At 43.5% G+C, this 22,484-nt stretch overlaps 1 protein-coding gene across 3 annotated transcripts in view; it reads left to right on the forward strand.

The window, feature by feature from the left end:
- The window catches only part of Gabrr1 (gamma-aminobutyric acid type A receptor subunit rho1), a 33,294-nt gene extending 12,913 nt beyond the window's left edge, over positions 1 to 20,381 (forward strand). For all 3 annotated transcript variants that reach the window (XM_048354603.1, XM_048354604.1, XM_048354605.1), the window contains 8 exons: positions 2,887 to 2,993; positions 5,247 to 5,314; positions 6,166 to 6,389; positions 9,463 to 9,545; positions 13,593 to 13,733; positions 14,688 to 14,840; positions 17,115 to 17,311; positions 18,751 to 20,381. In XM_048354603.1, the coding sequence (XP_048210560.1) occupies positions 2,887 to 2,993; positions 5,247 to 5,314; positions 6,166 to 6,389; positions 9,463 to 9,545; positions 13,593 to 13,733; positions 14,688 to 14,840; positions 17,115 to 17,311; positions 18,751 to 19,044 (1,267 nt within the window). In that variant the 3' untranslated portion in view covers positions 19,045 to 20,381. The remainder of the gene's footprint in view (positions 1 to 2,886; positions 2,994 to 5,246; positions 5,315 to 6,165; positions 6,390 to 9,462; positions 9,546 to 13,592; positions 13,734 to 14,687; positions 14,841 to 17,114; positions 17,312 to 18,750) is intronic.
- The last annotated feature ends 2,103 nt before the right edge of the window (positions 20,382 to 22,484 follow it).

The following is a 22,484-nucleotide window of genomic DNA, read 5'->3' on the forward strand; positions in this document are numbered from 1 at the left end:
GCCACAGTGCCACTTCTGGCCGTTTTCTGTATATGTGGTGCTGGGGAATCGAACCTAGGGCCTCGTGTATCCGAGGCAGGCACTCTTGCCACTAGGCTATATTCCCAGCCCGAGGAGGAGATTCTTAAAGAGCTGTTTCCATCCACATGGAGAAAGCTAAGACTAGTGATTTTCAGCAGTGTTCCCAGGCCCCGCTCCCAGAGTCAGGAAGCAGAGGGTGAAGGGCAAGAGGAAGGGATCCCATAGGAGGGGCTCTGGTTCAGCTGGGTGAGCACTGTGGGTAGTGGTAGGGACTGGTACACCCCCCCTTCCTCCTTCACATCCATGGGCAGCTCAGTCCTTAATCTTCATTCACTGGTTCAGATCTTTCCCTGGGCAACCACTTTCTTTGCTACTTTAGGCTTCCTTCCTAAGGCTCCATAAGGCCTTCTTCCCTTTTGTTTTAACACTTTATGGTCATAAAAGTGCTTCCCACAGCTGGCATGTCAGTTAACTCTACACATCCAGTCCAGTCATCAAGCTTGAACTTTAATTGGTCGGAAAATCATGCTCTGAGAAATGAGTTGTGTAAATGTACACAGCAGGCAGTTGCAGAATAGAGACAGTAGCTTTTTCCTCAATGCTAGAAAGTTTCTTCAGGAAAGAAGATAGCAAAGGACAGAGAGGTGGGCTGAGCTAATGACAAAGAAGAAGTGTGTGCTTGTGGATGAAAATGCACTAGGGCTTTTCAACATTTCTCTTCTGACTACCATCCCTGTCACCTGCAATAATATCACCTGCAGTAGTATCTGGGACTCTGAACCTTGTTAGGGATGCAAATTCTTGTCCTCTTCCCAGAGCTACTGTACCAGACCCTGTAGGGGCCATGGAGGTTCAGGAATCTGGATGATAATGAGCTTCACGGGAGATGCTGGTGCACACTCACGTTTGGAAACCATTATCCTGGGGAAAAGGAAGTATGTGTTGGGTTCTCTACAGAGGAGATAGCTGATCAGCAAATGAGCGATATTCAAGGTTGCTGTTTGTAAGGGCAAAAGACTGGGGGTAAACCCAAACTTCTACCTCTCGGGGACATGGTTTATGAAATATCCACTCATGGACCACTGCAGTGTAAAAAGAATAAGACAAGCCAGTTACTTGTGGCTCACACCTGTAATCCTAGCTACTCAGAAGGCTGAGATCTGAGGCTTGCAATTCAAAGCCAGCACAGGCAGGAAAGTCCATGAGAGTCATCTCCAATTAATCAGCAGATAGTTAGAAGTGGAGATGTGGCTCAAGTAGTAGAGTAACAGCCTTGAGCAAAAAAAGCTTAGGGATGATGCTCAGGCCCCGAGTTCACGCCCTAGTACTAGAACAATAACAACCACAAAAAGATTAAGGGACTTGGTGTGGAAACAAATCCAAGGCTTATTAAGTAAAGGAAAGGCAAGTGGCCATAAAAGAGTTCATAATTGTGTGCAAAGAAAAGAGCTAAGAATATTCCTTTGTACTTACTTATTTCTATATAAGCAAGTCTGGACAGATAAACATGAAAGCAATAAAAGAAGTACCTGTGGATGAGGGAAGAGGGTGAATGAGCACATTAAAAAAGTGATGCCTTGCAAATATATTACCTATTTAGAAAAAAATTAAATATAAATAGCCATAGAGGCACTCTAGAAGCTGACTTCCATGGAGACAGGGTGAGCGGCTTTTGAGAAGGATAAGTCCATTCTCCTGTCACGGAGTGGCCAATGAAGATCAAGGACACTAGGTTCAGCCACATCCACTCATTCCCCCCAGCCCGGCCTTCCCCCAAATGCCTGAGGTGCCTTAGGGGAATTAATAAGACAGACCCATGCCTGTGATCCTTGCTACTCAGGAGGCTGAGATCTGAGGACTGCAGTTTTCTGAAGCCAGCCCCGGCAGGAAAGTGCACGAGACTCTTATCTCCATTTAATATTTTTTTTTTAAAGCTGGAAGTGGAGTAGAGGTGCAGAACCCTGAGTTCAAGCCACTTGACTGGTTACAAAAAAAAAAAAGCAGTACCAGCAGCTCTCAGTCTTGGTTGCTTATTAAAAGCCATTTAGGAAGCCACCCCTGGGCTGGGAATATGGCCTAGTGGTAGAGTGCTTGCCTTGTATACATGAAGCCTTGGGTTCAATTCCTCAGCACCACATATATAGAAAAGGCCAGAAGTGGTGCTGTGGTTCAAGTTGGCAGAGTTCTAGCCTTGAGCAAAAAGAAGCCAGGGACAGTGCTCAGAACCTGAGTCCAAGGCCCAGGACTGACCAAAAAAGAAAAAAAGAAAAAAAAAAAAAAAGGAAGCCACCCCTATCTCTAGAAGTTGCCATCAAGCCCAGGGCCTTGCACAAGCCAGGCAAGAGCTCTACCACTGAGCTCCTCCCCCAGCTTTTTTTTTTTTTTTTTTGCCAGTCCTGGGCTTGGACTCAGGGCCTGAGCACTGTCCCTGGCTTCTTTTTGCTCAAGGCTAGCACTCTGCCATTTGAGCCACAGCACTACTTCTGGCCATTTTCTGTATATGTGGTGCTGGGGAATTGAACCCAGGGCCTCATGTATACGAGGCAAGCACTCTTGCCACTAGGCCATATCCCCAGCCCCCTCCCCCAGCTTTGAGAAGCTTTAAATACAACCAGTTTCCAGGCCCGATTCCCAGACCCCCCAACATCAGAGACTTGAGACTGGATTCTGCTATTTTAAAAACACCTGTGTCATCTTGGATCATCTGGGTTGCTTATCCAGAAAATGGGAAAGGAAGAGGGGCTATCCAGTGGATAAAAGAAGAAAATAACATTCTGGGAAACTAATCAAGAGCAAGTCAGAATAGAAACATTTTTCATCCCTTTTGCTTGGAACATGTGGTCAACCTGTTTTTTCTTCTCACAGCCCAATTCTGAAACGAAGTCCTGACATCACCAAATCACCTCTGACAAAGTCAGAGCAGCTGTTGAGAATTGACGACCATGACTTCAGCATGAGGCCTGGCTTCGGAGGTAGGAGAGGCACACTCCGGTGCGGATACCTTTCCATCTTTCTTTTCTTTTTTCCTTCCTTCCTTCCTTCCTTCCTTCCTTCCTTCCTTCCTTCCTTCCTTCCTTCCTTCCTTCCTTCCTTCCTTCCTTCCTTCCTTCCTCCCTCCCTCCCTCCCTCCCTCCCTCCCTCCCTCCCTCCCTCCCTTACTTTCTTCCTTCCTTCTTTCTTTTCTTTCCTTTTGTTCTTGGTTTTGAATCCAAGGCCTCATACTTGTTCATCTTGCTTGCTGGGTGCTCTACCTCTTTTTTTTTTTTTTTTTTGCCAGTCCTGGGGCTTGGACTCAGGGCCTGAGCACTGTCCCTGGCTTCTTTTTGCTCAAGGCTAGCACTCTGACACTTGAGCCACAGCGCCACTTATGGCTATTTTCTGTATATGTGGTGCTAGGGAATTGAACCCAGGGCCTCATGCATATGAGGCAAGCACTCTTGCCACTAGGCCATATCCCCAGCCCAGTGCTCTACCTCTTGAGCCACATCTCCAGCCCTGCTTTCTAATAGTTGTGTTGGAGACAGAGTCTCTTGAACTTTTCTCTCTGGGCTGGTTTTAAACGGTGTCCTCCAGATCTCAGCTTTCTGAGCAGCTAGATTCTAGGTGTGAGCTACTGGCTTCTAAGATATCCTTCTGTCTGTCTGTGGTCAGGAAATTAAGCCCAGGGATTCTCTGGCTTTACTGATCAGACTTGTCCTCCTTGCCCTGTGTTCTGCTGAACACATTCTTAGGAGTGCCTATGGGCGGGTGGCCAGGCTAGGCTAGCCTGTTGTCCTTGAAGGCACTTCTGAGAAGGAGGACTCGAGGTCAAAGACCAGGCAGCCACAGCCCCAAACTGCCCCTCTGAAAATTCTCGGAAATTCAGTCTGAAAACCTTGAACTAAATTTGCTCTCACTTGGGAGCTGGCAGATGAACTCTGGGTACATGTGTGGGGACAGAACGTGGTCTGCTGCATTTAATTAAATGAAAATAGCTTGAGAAAATAATGACTGTGCAGATGAAGCTAAAGCCCTTTGAAGCTTAGCCTGTGGCTGCTGGGTTTCAGCCCTCTTAGTGTCAAATAGGGTTTTCTTCCTTATGGGTTTTTTTTTTTTTCCTGGAGAAAAATATTTGTTTTCCAAATCATTCTCATGTTTTAAAATTTTTTCCCCTGTCAGCCTTGCCCTCAAAACAAATAGGCTCTCAAAGGAGTTTCTGTTTACTCCATGATGGGCAGCTGTTGGATCCAACCCACCTTTCTCTCCATGGTGTTTGGAGTATGCCATGCCCAACCTGTATCCTGAAAACAGCGAGGAGAGATCAGGAACCTGCCATCTTTATTAGGATTTCTCCCTCCACCTATACTTTTTTGTTTTGTTTTGTTTTGCTTGCTTGTTCTAATACCATGGCTTGACCTCTAGGCCTTGCACTCTGGCTTAAAGCTGATGTTCTGCCAGTTAGCCATGCCTCTAGTACAGATTTTTGCTGGTTATTTTGGAGACAGAGTCTCATAGGCTTTTCTGCTTGGACTAGCTTTGAACCATGAACCTTAGATTTCAACCTCCTAAGAAGCAAGGATAACAGGCATGAGCTTTCAACACCAACCTAATAAAGTTTTTTATGGCCCAGAAATCACAACCAATCTAATGTTTCTAAGGCCATTGTGATATATACGTTTCCCCTATATGCTAGTCTATCACATAGCAAAGATGCAGGTGTGTGGATCTGACCAGTGACTTTCGGTTCTGGGTGCTATTCCCAAGCAATACCTTTCCCATGGCCACACAGAGCTGCTGGCTTCCATGATGAAAGAAGGTCAAATCAAAAAGGGTGCAAGCAGAAAATAAAACAAATGCCCTCATCTCAAGGATGTAATGCCTTGTATCAGACCCAGCTTTTGGCGTAGGTCTACATCATAGCTTTAGACAGCATTTGGAATCAAAGAAGAATGTCCTATAGTAACACCATCAGTTCAGAATAATCTGGATGATTCATAAGAAAACACTTTGTTAAAATTATTATTATTATTTCTACTATTAATATTAATTTGCTGGGCTATTCCAGGCAGCCAGCCCATGAGTCCAACTCTTTTATCTCCGATTCCCATAGTTCAAGTTTGCATGGCCCAAACCTCCCAATCTGACATGACTCTGAGGTACTAGGAGAAATGCCTCTTTCTCCTGCCTCTTGTAGAGTAAAAGTTCAAGGGGAAAGAATCCATGCTGTCATTGTGCCCTGTCCCCAGGCCCAGCCATCCCTGTTGGCGTGGACGTGCAGGTGGAGAGCTTGGACAGCATCTCAGAGGTGGACATGGTAAGCACTTCTCTGACCAGGGCTGTGGGCAGGGAAGGAGACTCAGACCACCCATCCCTCAGTACAGCATGAGTTCTACATTTCTGAAGACACTCAAGTCTCACAACTCTCCTGGGAGGTGAAAATTCCCACACTTGTTTTAGAGATGGCTCTGGGAGCGGTGTCACACTCATTGACAGGAGACAGAGTCAGATGTCAAATTTGATCACCTCCCCTCCCCTGTCTCCAGTACTCAGGATCTCACTGATGGGATCCATTCTCTGGGAAAATGCTCTCAGAGGTCATCTGCAGGGTAGGAAGAATGTCCCACCCACTTTTCTTTGATCTGCTCAGATCAAAACCAGAGCATCCAGTAACACTTAACCTTCAGGACTTACAGGTTTGGGTCCTCCAAGAAACCAACCCAAGACAAGCTTTCTAGCCCAGTGGTTTATTTGGGATATGATCTGGATGTGATCTAGAATAGACTGGGCAATGAGATGGGGAAAGGAAGGAAGTAAAAAGAGCCATCCATGCTCACAAACCTGTCACTCCTGTAGCCATTGTCCCACTGGGTTCGCCAGGGACTCAGCATGAGCATGATGAAGGGGTATGGGAGCTGGTCTGTTCACCCACCCACTCTTCCCACCCCAGCTGTGGGCTGCTAACAGGCATGAACCCTTGAAACTGTCAACTTGAGCCATAGATGTTGGTGGCAGGAGGTGCCCTGTGCAGAGTGAATGCCAGGGGAAGAGCCTTTGCTGCAGTTCTCCTACATCTCCCATGGGGAGTAATCACCAGGTGGATAGGGGTGAGGAATCTCCTGCTGACTCTGTGCGTGTGTCTGGGGTTCTCTGTCTGTCTGCCCCCAGGACTTTACGATGACCCTCTACCTGAGGCACTACTGGAAGGATGAGCGGCTGTCTTTTCCAAGCACCAACAACCTCAGCATGACATTTGATGGGAGACTGGTGAAGAAGATCTGGGTCCCTGACATGTTTTTTGTGCACTCCAAGCGCTCCTTCATCCATGACACTACCACGGACAACGTCATGCTGCGGGTCCAGCCTGATGGGAAAGTGCTGTACAGCCTCAGGTGCGGGGAAGGGCGCGTCCCCCTACCAAACCCCCTACCATAAGCACTGGCTGACAACAGCCACTGTGCTTTTGGGCTCTGAACATCTAACTTCTAACTCATCAGTAGCTGTCAAATTTGGTAACATCAAGGAAAACTAACTTTACATATGAGCAGGCATTTTAAAGAGCTATTCAATCTTGAAGGTACATCTGGAGAAATTTCTCAAGCTGATATTTATAGTCTATGTCCTATCCTATATGTATTATTATTGCGTATTATTTTGGCATTACTAGGGACTGCAGTCAGGACCCAGAGCATGCTAGGCAAGTGCTCAAATCAATTGATCTATGCCCTAGTCTATGTTTTAATTTTTTAAAATTTGGTGGGGTTTGAATTAGGGCTTTACACATGCTAGGCAAGTGCTCTACTACTTGAGCCATGCCTCTAGTCCTTTATGCTCTAGTTATCTTTGAGAAATGTTACTCAGTGTAGGAATTTCTTATATCTTTGATAAGAGAGTAAAATTCCTGCATAATTCGTTATTTCACTTTTGTTTTACTAACATAAACAGAAATGTCAACCAACATTCATCAAACCTATACGCATTTGTCAATCATGTAAATGAGACAATGCTTACAACATATTCTCAGAGTCAGATTTGTAAAAACTCCTAGTGGTTTTTTGTGTTTTTTTGTTTCCTGGTCCTGAGGTTTGACCCCTGGGCCTGGGCACTGTCTCTGAGTTGGTTGTTTTTTTTGTAAAATGCTAGCACTCTACAACTTGAGCCACAGCTCCACTTCTGGCTTTCTGTGGTTAACTGGAGATAAGAGTCTGAAGGATCATGGTTCAAGCCTGTAATCCTAGCTACTGAGGAGGCTGAGATCTGAGTGTAGAGGTACATAGCCAGCCTCAGCAGGAAAATCTGTTGACTCTTTTTTTTTTTTTTTTTTCCATTCATGGGGCTTGAACTCAGGGCCTGGGCACTGTCCCTGAGCTCTTCGGCTCAAGGCTAGTGCTCTGATACTTTGAGCCACAGCTCCACTTCCAGTTTTTGAGTGGTTAATTGGATATGAGTCTCACAGGGTAATTCTTAGGAATGAAGATTCCAGGGAAAACCAACTCAACATGGCTTGGGGAGAGCTGCACCTCTGGATGCGTCCCCCATGATGGCATTTTGAACCTTGGGAATAAAAATCCCAGAACTCCACTCTCCAAGATTGGCATCTAATTGCTTAGATTCCAAGCCAGGATGGGTTGGGGGATTGTTAGAAATATTCCTCTGGAGGGCAGGGAAAGAAATTTAGCTTCAAAATCTTTGGCTCCAAAGATAACACTGTGCAACTGAGGCAAAGACAGATCGGAGCATGTGAGGTATGAAAAAGAGCAGCCAGGAACCCACAAACACTGTACTAATGAAGAGCTTGATTGGCAGCACATAGGAACAAATGTGTGTGTGTGTGTGTGTGTGTGTGTGTGTGTGTGTGTGTAGCTTCACATTCCCTTAATAAGCTGCAACAATTAGTAAAAAGTAAAAGAAAAGGAAAAGCAGCTTTACCCCTTTGCCCTTGTCTATTCAAATAATTATTGTGCTCTGCAAAGAGGACAAAAGTATCTTAAAGCAAAACATCCTGGAAAAATAATTCTTGGAACATGGTTCCTCTGGGCACAAAAAAATGTTTGCAAAGGCCAGTGTTCTCGAGGGTGGCCACCAATCTTGAAGGGAACATCTGGAAGAACTCATTCTCTGAGGGATGCTCAAACATCTGTGCCATACTCACTTATATTTAATAAGCAGACCAACCTTGAAATGTCTGGGCCCAGCTGATAAAACAGTGGAACAGCAAGAATGGGATGAGCAAAGGTCTTATGATCCACCCAATCTCAGACTCCAAAGTAGCTTGGATTGTAGAACTGAGCCCCTGGCACCCAGCTGAGACTTTTCACCCATGCCTAATGATCTGAATTTGTTTGTTCTTTGATGCAGAAACCTATTTTCTCATGTAAATTCTGAAACAAAACAATTAGATGCTAGCAAGTGCTTGCAAACTGTATAATGGATCTCTCCATGGTTTCCATTGCTATGATCACCCACTAAAAATATTTATGCACTGATAGTGTTAGAAATATAAAAGTATCAACATGAAGCCAGGTCCTGGTGGCTCATGCTTGTAATCCTAGCTATGCAGGAAGCTGAGATTTGAGCATCATAGTTGAAAGCCAGCCAGGGCAGGAAAGTCCATAAGACTGTTATCTTCAATAACTACTCGGAAAAAGGTAGAAGTATTGCTGTGGCTCAAGTGGAAGAGTGCTAGCCTTGAGAAAAAGAAGCTCATGGATAGTGCTCAGGACCTGAGTTCAAGCTCCAGGTCTGTTACAAAATAACAACAACATTGCAGGGGAAACCAAATTTAGCAACTGGCATGACACACTATGGTGTACAATATTAAACATAAATGAAATCAGTAAAGAATGGAAGAAGTTGAATTTATTTAAAACAAGAGAAGCTTGCTCCTTCTTTTCTTTCTCTTCACTCTCTTTTTCTTCTGATACTGGAGTTTGAATTCAGGGCCTGACACTTGTTCATACAGCTTGCTTGCTTGGCTTGCTTGGTCAGCTGGTACTCTATCAATTGAACCACACCTGCAACCTGGCTTTTTGCTAGTTAATTAAAGATGAAGTCATGAGGACTTTTCTACCAAGACTGTCTTTGAACTGTATTCCTCCAGTTCTCAGCCTCCTGAATAGCGAGGATTACAGGTGTGAGCCACCAACGTCCAGCCTAGAGCTTCTTTTGAGAGACCTTATCATAGACTAGGGCTTTTATTTCACATAGTTACATTGATTGACACCAATTTTTCTTTAAAATACTTCAATATGCTAGAGTCTGCCTCATATAGATCCTTAGGTTAAGCAGAACTATCTGATCGTAGTTTAAAAAGGAAATCACTAATGGGCTTCTTATGTAAATTCTGGAATTACAGGAAGGAAGCAATTGTGTAGGAAGGAAGCAGGGATCTTTTTTGCTTGCTTTATCATGCTGTACTTGCCTGTGGCAGGCTCTGAGACTTGGATTTTGTGTTTCTGCTTCTAGGGTAACTGTGACTGCCATGTGCAACATGGACTTCAGCCGCTTTCCTCTGGACACACAAACGTGCTCACTGGAGATTGAAAGCTGTGAGTAGACCTGTGCTCAGGAAGCTCGGGCCCTACCATGCAATTCCAGCCTCTAGCTCTCAGTAGCAGGAACAATATTCATTTGTAGCTGTGTTTTTAAAGTGATTGTTGAGATTGAAGATACATAAGGGTAATTTTAAAGTTCAGGAACAAATTGAGACTAAAACCTGTTCCTGTCAGGGAACTTTTTCATTCCTGTGGCAATGGTTTGAAACTTTCTAGATATCCAAGAATTTTCACAGAGATTCATAGGCCGACTGCTTGGGGAGGGAAAGTAAACAGCTAAGAGCCCTTGGCCTAACTGCGCATGCCTGTTCCTACTCCCACGCAGACAACTCCATCCAGAGGGCTTTCTTTTCCTCTACTAAGCGCCATTTCTGCCAAAAAAAACAAAACTCTTGGCAACATAAAGCGTGGCCACGTCTATCCTATAGAACTGCCACTTGGAGTTTATGTGATTGTTGAGGTTCTTATCTCACAACAACTGGAAATTACCATGTGACAATTTTGGATATATATCTACACACTTTGAGAGTATTAACAAGGTATTTATACAATTGTATTGATAGTAACACTATTCACAACAGCTAAAATGTGGAAACTGGCTCAGTGATACCATAAGCACAACCAACAAAGGGAAAATCAGACAAATTAGACTTCATGAAAATATAAAAATTTATTATACCAAAGGACACCATCAACAATATGGGAGGAAATGTTTACAAACCATATATATATAATAAGTGATCAACATACAGAACATGAAAAAAACTTTTAAACAGCATCAAAACAATCTACTTAAGACATGGCAAAGGGCTTGAATCAATATTTTTCAGAAGATGCACAAATGGCTAAGGTGCACATGAGAACATGCTCAACATCACTAACTATGCTCTGTGAGCATGGCTCAAGTAGTAGAGCACTTCCTTAGCACGTGTGAGACCCCAGGTTCAATGCCTGGCTACATGCACACATGCGCGTGCATGCACTATTAATCAAATGCACCATTAATGCAAATCAAAACTATAATGAGGGCTGGGAATGTGGCTTAGCAGTTGTAGAGCACTTGCCTAGCATGCATGAAGCCCTGGGTTTGATTCCTCAGCACCACATAAACAGAAAAAGCCAGAAGTGGTGCTGTGGCTCAAGAGGTAGAGTGCTAGCCTTGAGCAAAAGGAAGCCAGGGACAGTGCTCAGGCCCTGAGTCCCAAGCCCCAGACTGGCAAAAACAAAACAAAACAAAATTATAGTGAGTTCCCATGCCACAGTCATTAGAATGGCTACTATCAGACAGCCAGGAACCAGAATTGGTGAAGCCATGAAGACATAGAAACCTTTGGAACTTTGTGCACTGTGGATTAGAAGGAGTGTAATGTTGCCTCTATAATATTTTAAATACTCAAAATAAAATTACCATGTGAAGCCAGGTGCCAGTGGTTCACACCTGTAATCCTAGCTACTCAGGAAGCTGCAATCTGAGGACTGCGGTTCAAAACCAGCCCAGGCAGGAAAGTCAGTGAGACTCTTATCTCCAATTAACCATCAGAAAACCAGAAATGGTGCTGTGGCTCAAGTGGTAGAGTACTAGTCTTGAGTTGAAGAGCTCAGGGACAGTGCCCAGGCCTAGAGTTCAAGCCCTACGACTGACAAAAAAAAATTACCATGTGACAATTTTGGATATATATCTACACACTTTGAGAGTATTAACAAAGTATTTATACAATTGTATTGATAGTAACACTATTCACAACAGCTAAAATGTGGAAGCAATAATGTTTACTGATGAATGAATAGACAAGTAAAATATGCTATGCACAATGGAATATTATTTTCTCTTAAAAGCAAGAGAATTCTGTCACAAGCTACCATATGATGGTAGCTTGAGGACATTATGCTGAGTAAAATAAGGCAAACACAAAACACAAATACTGTATGATTATACTTAGTCAAAAGTCACAGACAGAAAGTAGAGTAGTACTTGCCAGGGTAGGAAGTGAGGGGACACTGGGATGGTGGAAAGGATTCTGATGGTGACAGTGGCACAACATAGATTTAATACCAATGAGCACTGAAAAATAATTAGGATGGCAATTTTGAAGTTATGTATATTTTATAAAAAAGAAGCAATAGCACATATCAAAACCAGATCCCAGAAAGAGCCAGGTAGAGGCAGAGGCAGAGTAGCCAAGCTAGCTGTTCCATCCTTCATTCGCCAGTGTCTTCTCCCTTCCCCTCTGTCTACCTGAGCATTGGCTCTGACAGGCATAGTCTGGACTCCCCTCAGCTCCAGCTCACCCACACTGCTCCCTGGCCTTGGCAGTACTTGTAGTGTTAGAAGCCCAGTGCCCACTGTTGATTTAGAGCACCTTTATAAACCAGCATAGTAGTGCATCAGATGGCCCCTGGCTCCAGACATCTGGGACCAGGCAGTGTGTGGATGCCAACCAACACTGCACATAACAGGGGCCAAATGGACAACTGTTGGGCACTGAATGTAAGGCAAGGGTGTGGAAAACCCAGAACCAATGGAGGGACTGGTTATGTCTGGTGGCTCTGCACCTGTGCTGTTACTTTCCCTTCATCAGATCTCCTTGAGAAGGTTATAATCACCATCATTCAAAGCAGTGGAGTGGTTCAGCCATGCTGAAATACCAAGTCTTCTTCCCAGAGAGTCTTGTTTTTCCCCATAGCTAGGGAGCTTCTGCCTCCATTTGGAACAGAGCTCCTTCAGATGGAGGCTGTCAGAGTTCTACAGAGAGACAGAAAGGCTGAACATAACAAGATCTATGCTGCAAAACATTGGCTTGTGCATTGGGGGCTGTCTGCAGCACGATCAGCAGGGCAGGTGAAGGTTGTTCCAGGAAATCTCCATTCTGCTCTTAAGGCCTTTTACTTAAATCCATTGTAAATACTAATCACGAATACTGCAAAGTATATTCACAGACTTCTGTGAAGTCAGATTGAATAACAACAGGGCACTATAGCCAAGATGGCCCAAGGACTGTACCACCCATCACACAGGTGAAGGGCTAGGGGGCCACAGAAAGGATGGTTAAAGGTGGGCAGAGGGGGACTGGCAACTCCACTAGGTTCACCTCAGTTACGGCTGGGGAATTGGAGAGTTTGTGTAAGTCGACTATGAAATAACTTCACCTGAAGTGGGAAAACAGGGTAGGGGTGATACCAAAATGTGCTAATCACGGAGTCATTTTGACTTGACTCTGGGTGGCAACTGGCAGCCTGAAAAAAAGGTCTTTTCTGCTCCCATTTCTTCATGGGTTCTTCTTACTATAATGCAGACCATAAACCTAAGAGTAGGTAAAGGTATTTGCTATCAATCAGTGAATCATTATACTAGGAAGAAGAAAGAAAGGAGGGAAATGAGCTAGAAGCCTGTAGCTTGCATCTATATAATCCTAGCTATCTAGCAAGTTTTGATCTGGAGAATAACAACTTGAGGCTACCCCATGCAGAAAAGTTCACTGGACTCCATCTCCAAAAGGTAGCAGTAAAAAGCAAGGCTGGAACAGGGCTCATTTGGAAGCATAAAGTCCCAAGTTCAAATTCCAGTACTGCTCCCCCTCCAAAAATTCAAGAAAAAAGGAAAAAAAAAGAAATGTGCAGAATGGGTTATAAGACAGAACCATGTGACATTTGCTATTATCTCAGCATTTCTGACCTACAAAATAGCCATATCAAGACTAGGATTGTATGTAGGGCTTGCCTAGCGTACACAAGGCCTGGGTTCTATGGTACTCATGAGAAAAACCATTGGTTTAACTTAGTGAAGACAAGCTGGGTTGTGGGGCAAGCTTTTTTATAGGCATCCTGAGCCTTTTAACTTGGGAGTTTGCTCAGATGGCTTTTGGAAGACTGTGGAGTAGAGTTGTGTTTCTGCAATTGGCTTTGCTTTGTTTAGATGATGGTTTATTTACTTACACTATGTTAGCATAATCCGGGTAGAGTGGGAGATGAGGACACATAGCTCCTACATTGCCCACTGACAGGTCAGTCTTACCCATCTGATGCTGGCTCTCATTTTTCCAGATGCCTACACAGAAGACGACCTCATGCTCTACTGGAAAAAAGGCAACGACTCCTTAAAGACAGATGAGCGGATCTCCCTCTCTCAGTTCCTCATTCAAGAATTCCATACCACCACCAAACTAGCATTCTACAGCAGCACAGGTGAGGATGGGGTGTGGCTGTGTTGCGGAGCCTGCACGAGTCTGTGGCAGTCCATCCTGTTTTAGGAAAGCTATGACTTGGTTGTTAATGAACAGAGCCCAAATCACTTGCATTTGAAACCAAGACGGGAATCCCAAGTGAAATCTAGTGGGATACAAGCTTTAGTGGAAGTGGTAGGGTTGCTGTAGCTGTTGTTGTCGTTGTTGTTACTGCTGCTTTTTGCCTTAAGAGCCTTGATTTCTAACAAGCTCCCAGGTAACAAAGAGGCTGCTGAGCTATAAATTGTGTTATGACTAACAAGAAATCAAATATTATGGATCCAACTCTGATGCCCTACAATAGATGAGTGGATCAAAAACACATGGTATCCATCACAGTGGAATTTGACATAGCCATTAGGAAGAATAATACTATGTCATTTGCAGGGAAATAGGTGGGTCTAGAACAAATCATGTTAAATGAGGTTACCCAAGCTCAGAGACATAAACAGCACATGTTTTCTCTCATATGTGCAAGCTAGCTCTAAAATACACTGGGACATGATAAATTAGATAGGACTCTAGACATTTACATACAATGAGACCAAAGGAGGATACTTTTAGGAAAGGAGCACAAAGGCACAATACCTTTGTGCATTTTGTCATATAATATTTATTTGAAATGAACTCCAGGAGTGGAAACAAGGTTTTTTTCTTAAAAAAAAAAAAAAAGCTTAAATGACCTTCTTTAGGGGTTCACTTTGTGCTTAGGAGGATGGCTGAAAAAGTTTTGAGATGGATTCCCGCAGGTGGTGTGGGTTATGATACATGCCCTTCTTCCCTGCTTTTCCTCACTTCCACTCTGTCACGTTATGTATAGTTTCAGTGGACTCTCTAAGGCATTTATGAGTCCCTGAGTAAAACCTGTTTTATGAAAGCTGAGAAGCACACTCTCTTTTCTCCCTCTATTCCTCAGGCTGGTACAACCGCCTGTACATCAATTTCACGTTGCGTCGCCACATCTTCTTCTTCTTGCTCCAGACCTATTTCCCTGCCACCCTGATGGTCATGCTTTCCTGGGTGTCCTTCTGGATTGACCGCAGAGCTGTGCCGGCCAGAGTCCCCTTAGGTAAGGGACATTTCAAGTTCAAGTACACTGTCCAAGCATCAGAAAACATAAGGAATTCCTTCCACATAGACATCCTTCTTTTACAATTGGTCCTTTCCACATTCTAATTTGAAAATTCTCCAGGGTATTGATTCCCAGGGGAAAATCTCATAATGAAGACTCTATATAGGAGAACAGTTTCCCATCAGTGTCCATCTGGACACCCCAGCTTTAGTCTTGTTGGAGCCACATCCGGGGTGCAGAACCTGCCCTTTGGATGTTTTCTGTGCCCATCTGTAGAATGTATCATAGCCTATAACAGAGCTTGTTCTCAAAAGGTGCACCAAGGGACTATTTATCTGAGAGAATTTGTTAAATGATGTCTTGGGTTTCATCATACCTGAAGAAGAATTGGAATGGCTGAGGACCAAGAAACTACACAACACACACACACACACACACACACACACACACACACACACACACACACGTCTTGGTTATAGGTCTTGAACTTGGGGCCTGGGCACTGTCCCCGAGCTCTTCGTGCTCAAGGCTAGTGATCTACCACTTTGAGCTACAATGCCACTTCCAAGAAACTAATTTATTTTTGCCAGTCCTGGGGCTTGAACTCAGGGCCTGGGCACTGTCACTGAGCTTCGTTTTTGCTCAAGGCTAGCACTCTACCTCTTGAGCCACAGGACCACTTCCAGGTTTTTCTGTTTATGTGGTACTGAGGAATCGAACCCAGGGCTTCATGCATGCTAGGCAAGCACTCTACCACAAAGCCACATTCCCAGCCCCAAGAAACTACATTTTTGAGTTCTCCCAGTATTTCTTGGGTTAGAACCAAGAATGGCTACTTGCCATTAACTATGTCTTATTTATTTGTACAAGTGCTGTTGCTCGGACAGGTCAGGGCCTGCAAGGGAGTGTGTGATCCATCAGGTTTTAGTGAAAATGGATTGGATCTAGCCCTGAGGGTGACCCTAATCCCCTGTGAGTTGATGTTGGCCAAGCAAATGTTCTGAGCTTAATTTGAAATTCTGGGCAAATTTCCACAGACAGATGCCCTATCTTCTAATAGGTATTCTGTAACTTGAACAGCTTGTGTGCCAAGTAAATATGCATTTTAGTTTGAAACTCTCCTTTCCACAAATGAAGTTAACACCATCATCCTTGGTAAAATTGTGGGGTGGCTTCTGGGGAGGCCTGACAGGTGATAAAAATAAGTCAGAACTACAAGACTCTATAGCAGCTGTTATGAGAATAACTGAATCGAGGACTGGGAATGTGGCTTAGCAGTAGAGTGCTTACCTTGCATGCATGAAGCCCTGGGTTCGATTCCTCAGCACCACATAAACAGAAAAAGCCAGAAGTGGTGCTGTGGTTCAAGTAGTTGAGTGCTAGCCTTAGCAAAAAGAAGCCAGGGACAGTGCTCAGGCTCTGAGTTCAAGCCCCAGGACTGCTCCCCTGCCCCCCCAAAAGAATAACTGAATCGAAGCCAAGCACCCATGGTTCATGCTTATAACCCTAACTAACTCAGGAAGCTGGATCTAAGGATCAAGGTTTAAAGCCAGCCCAGGCAAGAAAGTCCTTGAGACTATTTGCTCCAAGTAATCAGCAAAAAGCCAGAAGTAGAGTTGTGGCTCAAGTGGTAAAGTGCTAACCTGAGCTAAAAGCTCAATGACAGTGTCTAGACCCTGAGTTCAAGCCCCAGGACTGGCACAAAAAACAAAAACAAAAAACCGAATTGAAAGAAACGTCTTAATGCTGCAATGTGTGAGGTCCTCTGCAGAGGGCTAAAGCAATGCAATGATATGATGAGTACTCGGGGTCTACAGAGGGGAGAATGTGGACATGATAAGCAGAGGACCAGAAAATTATAAAAGCTGAATCTTCCCCAAGCACTGGTGACTCACACCTATAATCCTAACTACTCAGGAGGCTGAAATCTGAGGACCAAAATTTGAAGCCAGATAGGACAAAGAAATCCAAGAGACATTCCCAATTAACCACCAAAAAGTCAAAATAGAAGTGTGATCAAGTGATAGAGTGGTAGCCTTTAGTGAAAAAGCTAAGGGACAGAGAGCCCCAGGCCCAGAGTTCAAACCCCAGACTTGCTTGACCTAAAAATAAACAAATAAAAACACCTGCTAAAACGTGAAAGTTGAGTAGTGTTTGCTGGACAGAGGGGAGGGAGGGAGATCTTCTAGTACCTGACAGCCAGACACAACACCATCTTCTATGTAGTCAAAACCAAACACATGCGTTCATTGCCCTCAATGTTTGTTGTAGGCATCACAACAGTGCTGACCATGTCCACCATCATCACAGGAGTGAATGCCTCCATGCCCCGCGTGTCCTACATCAAGGCCGTGGACATCTACCTGTGGGTCAGCTTCGTGTTTGTGTTCCTCTCGGTGCTGGAGTACGCAGCCGTCAACTACCTGACCACCGTGCAGGAGCGGAAGGAACGGAAGCTGCGGGAGAAGGTAACATACAGGGCCTGGTGCTGGCACTGTGGGCAGGTCTGAGCCTTTCTGTAAAACTGGGCCATGATACCACCTCCTTCACCCACTTCCTGTGAGGAGCAACCAGAATGGTGTGTGTTATAACAGTATGACATTTACTCTGGACTACATCTTCTACCTACTCTGAACCAGGAGTTGATCAGCAAATTTAAATGAGACATCGTTTCTATGGTAGTGTTAAGAGTTTAGTGAAAAAATATCAGGAAGAGGGAAAGGGAGGAGACAACTGAACATTGTGGACCAAGTTATTTATGAATATAGAGATGCAATGAAAGAATCCCTCAGGAACAAACTCCCCTTGTTCCAGGGGATTTTCCTTCAAATGTGCTCTCATCTGTCATCATTTGTCAGGTTATCTTTACCTTTTCTTCCTCCCTTCAGTCTGCAACTTGATGGAGATGGCAATCTCCTCTAGATTGTGAATATTGGCTAGATATTGGTATAGTATCGCATGAGATACCAGGTTATAGAATTTATTTTTGTCGATAGGTTTGGTTTTGGTAAAGCTAGTTAGAGATAATTTTTCATTAAAAAGATAAAATCTAGGAAGTAGAGCACTGGCCCTGAGCAAAAGAGCTCAGGGACAGTACCCAGGACCTGAGTTCAAGCCCCATGACTGACAAAAAATAAATAAAATATAAAATCTAACTATATAGTAGTAATCTATTACCCAAATAGCCACCTTTCCAACTACCACTCATGATAATGTGATCTGTAAGCATGTTTACCAAGGGCTTGGTGCCAGGCATGATAGCATATGCAGTAAAGCCAGTATTTGTGATGCTCAACCTCAGATAGCAAGGAAGTGCCTGGTCAGCTTGAGCTACACTGTGAGATGCTGTGTCAAGAAAAGGATGGCAGGAGAAACTAGAGTGCGTGTCAGTGGTAGAGTATGTATTTAGCATGCAGAAGGCCTTGGGTTCAATCCCCAGTAGTGGGTGAAAAAAAATAAGAAAGGAAAGGAAAAAGAGGATGGGGAGGAAAGGAAAACACAAACAACCCTTCACTGGAAGTGTCAAGTCCTCCTCCTTTAGGTATTTATGATCTTATGACATTGTGCTATTTGTTTTTTGTGAGTTGATATAGAGTCTTTAGTTGAACAAAAGTTGAATCTACTATTTTAGATTGTGTGTGTGTGTGTGTGTGTGTGTGTGTGTGTGTGTGTGTTGCTGGCGATCAAACCCTGGGCCTTATGGGGGGTTGCTAGGCCAGTGGACTGACAGAGTAACTGTTCGTAATGACACCATGATCATTTTAACTTGGAGACTAAAACCACAAAAAGACAGTCTAACACACACACACATACACACAAACACACACACACGATACCATGCTTCTGCAGGTTTCTGCGTGAGCAACAGTGCTGAGCTCACCTGGGTGTGTGCTTGCTGTCTTCGCAGCTCCCCTGCACCTGTGGGCTGCCCCAGGCCCGCGCAGTGATGCTGGACGGCAGCTACAGCGATGGCGAGGTGAATGACTTGGGCAGCTACATGCCTGAGAATGGAGAGAAGCCTGACAGGATGATGGTGCAGCTGACTCTGGCCTCAGAGAGAAGCTCCCTGCAGAGGAAAAGCCCAAGAAACAGCTACGTGAGCATGAGGATCAACACCCATGCCATTGATAAATACTCCAGGATCATTTTTCCAGCAGCATACATTTTATTCAATCTAATATACTGGTCTGTTTTCTCATAGATGCCTGTAATTCTGTAAGCCTCATACTCTTCCTGGTATGCACCAGAGAAATACCTGTAGGATGAGAAAGAATTAATGGTTAAAAAAAAAAAAACTCAGTACCCCCCTGTATTTTTATTATCTCTTGTATAGGTTTCCAAGGTTGCACTGACAAGACGCTTTTTGTGTATTGAGAACCTACTGTATATATAGCATTATACTAGGTGCTTCAGGAATATGTTACTATAGCAACTGATGCCATTATCCAGGGAAAAGCAGAATAACTGGGCTGTGGGTGCATTTGTTGTCCAACCTCTTTTAGACCTCATATGCTAATTCACATGAGTGATTTCCTTCATATGAGTGTCATTATAGTCTCTGAACTGGATGAAACTGAGCAGTACCTAGAGCTCATTTGCATGAAATCAGCATGGCCCTACATCTCCACCCATGCTTCTGTTCACGGCCTACTACTTCTTTTTATCTTCTCATGTTTAATGAAAGGCAATAATACTCATATGATTTTTATTTACAAGCTGCAATTCAAAGGTCTTACCTTTCATAGGAGAAGCTCTTTGAATTGGTGAAATCTCTTCTGACTTTGCTAGACATTTCTCTCTGGTAGTAAAACTTTGAAGACAGGATATATGTCTGTTATAGAGATCACTAGGGTACAAAACTGTGTTAAGTCTTCCATTTTGTATAAGCATCTATTTCTCCCTTGGAGCAGGTCTTCATTCAAAGTGACATGCTTTTTCAGTAATGTAATATCATCACTGCGCAACTTAGGGAAAGCCTAATTTGTTCTGCATGGCCATTTCAAGAAAATGTATAATCTGGGACTACCTTTGTAACTCATGAGAATAAGAAACACTCACAAAGTTCCTTAAGAGAACAAAAACATCAAAAAGCAAGAGAAACAGGAAGCTATCACTGGGCATCCGTCTGCATTTGTCCTCAGGGAATGCCAGTTTTCTATGAACCAGAAAACAGGGTCTCCTCAGGATTTAGAAGCCCCTGTGCCAGGCAGGGGCTGCCCAGTGGTAACTGAATATCACGGCATGGGTTCTAATTTGATGTATTATTTTAGAACAGAGTTCTTAATGCTGTGTATTTACATACTATCTAGATCAACCCCAACCAAACTTACCCAAACAAACTTACCCAAACAAATCTGTTATTCTTGAAATGTACTTTATTAAACAGAATTGTATACACAAAAATGTCTGTTTCATTTTGAAGTTACCTTGACTGATCATGAATAAATACTAAAATCATGAGAAAAAATACCTATAAACATAAATCCTAGATACAATGCAAATTCCCCCTTTTTGTTTTCTAGTAAAAGTTCATCAAAATAAGTTATGGGTTTTTTTTTGTTGTTGTTTTGTTTTTTGCTAGTTGTGGGGCTTAAACTCAGGGCCTAGGCACTATCCCTGAGCTTCTTTTGCTCAAGGCTAGCACTACCACTTGAGTTACAGCACCATTTCTAGCTTTTTCTGTTTATGTGGTGCTGAGGAATTGAACCCAAGGCTTCATGTATGCTAGGCAAGCACTCTACCACTAAGCTATTTCCCCAGCCAAGTTTGGCTTGTTGTTGTTTGTTTCTGGTAAACTCCAGTAGTAAAATTAACAACATAGATGAAATCATTTGGAACCTTAAGATATATTATTTTATAAACATTGCTTTTTCCATTCATATGTTATAAACAATCTCAAGCTTCTCATGAATATGGTTGCCACTGCCTTCTTCCTCATCACCAGAGCCTCTGAGTGAGTCATGGGGAAGGTTTGCAGGGCATGCTATCTACACTTCTAACTCTTTGTTGGGGACAACCCAGTATTTGAGCTAGCATAGAGAATGCTCTAGTCTGCTAGAACTTCCATAACAAAGCACCACAGACTGGGGAGCTCAGACAAAAGAAACATCACAGTTCTGGACACAAAAGTCGAAGGTGAAAGTACCAGTAGATATGGCTTCTGCCGAGGCCTCTCTTGGGCACTGCCTCCTTGCTGGTCCTCCTAATAGTCATTCCCTGGTACCATCTGTGTCCGGATTTCCACTTCTCTCTGGTCAAATTAATTCCACCTAGTTAAAATGACTTCATTAAACCTCAGTTACTTAAGGGTCCTGTCTCCAAAACATAATATTTGGAGTTAGGGCTTCAACATGTACATTTTGGGGGGTGGAGGGAGGGCATAACTATTCCATAACAGATGTCCATGGAAACTATTTGCTTAGTAGCACATCTAATATATCTTACAGGTGCTTATTCTCAAACTTTACCCCATAATCACACAAGACTGGTTTGGGAAAAGCTTATGAGCATTGACAGCCACAGTTGTGATTTTAAGGAATGATTAAACTCATATTAAATTTCTTTGCTACTTTTTCTAGCAATCCTCTAGTGTCATTTATAAGTATCTAATACTAGTATTGCTGGAAATAATTTTCATTAATATATTTCTCAAGATGCTACTTCACTTTTTTATTATTGATAGACAGTAGAGAGAAGAAAAGAGAGACCTACACAATGTGTTTAAGAACTTCAAATATGGGCTGGGGATATAGCCTAGTGGCAAGAGTGCCTGCCTCGGATACACGAGACCCTAGGTTCGATTCCCCAGCACCATATATACAGAAAACAGCCAGAAGCGGCGCTGTGGCTCAAGTGGCAGAGTGCTAGCCTTGAGCGGGAAGAAGCCAGGGACAGTGCTCAGGCCCTGAGTCCAAGGCCCAGGACTGGCCAAAAAAAAAAAAAAAAAAAAAGAACTTCAAATATAAAATAACTCCCTCTCTACTAAGGGATAATTTTGGATAAAACTCCATTACATATGAAGCCAACTATAGTACTTTATTATTACTGGCATGAACAAGAACACTTGGTTCATAGTTTTGTCAGATAGGAAGATGCCAACTGGCCATATTGAATTTTTTTTTTTTAATGCTGTAAAATACGCGTGACTAAAACCATGTCAGCTACCTGCTTGGTGGATGAGAAGACATTTCCTAGCACTGCCAAAAGGAAAGCAAAAAATACCCTAGGACTCATGTCAATGGTCCCAGTTCCAAACTCCCAGGAGAGCTAGGTCCAAGCATTTCACTGTTAATGGAAGCTTTCTCTCAAGAACTGAGCGAAGGCAGAAACTTGGGATGAGTATTAGAGCCATGGTGAAGATTTTTCTTGGTAGTCTATCTTGAGTTTAAGAATGACCAGAACTAGAAGGATCTTCAGACTTAAAAAAAAAAAAAAAAAAAAAAGAAGGCTCAACACTGGCTCATCATAAAAGACATACTTTTGTGACATGAAGGTGGAGAACTGAAAATGAGCTGTCTTCAATTTCGCTTTTATTAGCTGCTGCTAATGGAATGAATGGGTTTTGTTAGGCCACCCCCTGCCCCCAGGCGCTGCTTTCCTCCGGGAGGTGTGCTCCCCCAGGTCTCGGCCCAGCACCCTGTC

This window comes from Perognathus longimembris, chromosome 9, assembly GCF_023159225.1.
Source record: "Perognathus longimembris pacificus isolate PPM17 chromosome 9, ASM2315922v1, whole genome shotgun sequence".
Classification (NCBI taxonomy): domain Eukaryota; kingdom Metazoa; phylum Chordata; class Mammalia; order Rodentia; family Heteromyidae; genus Perognathus; species Perognathus longimembris.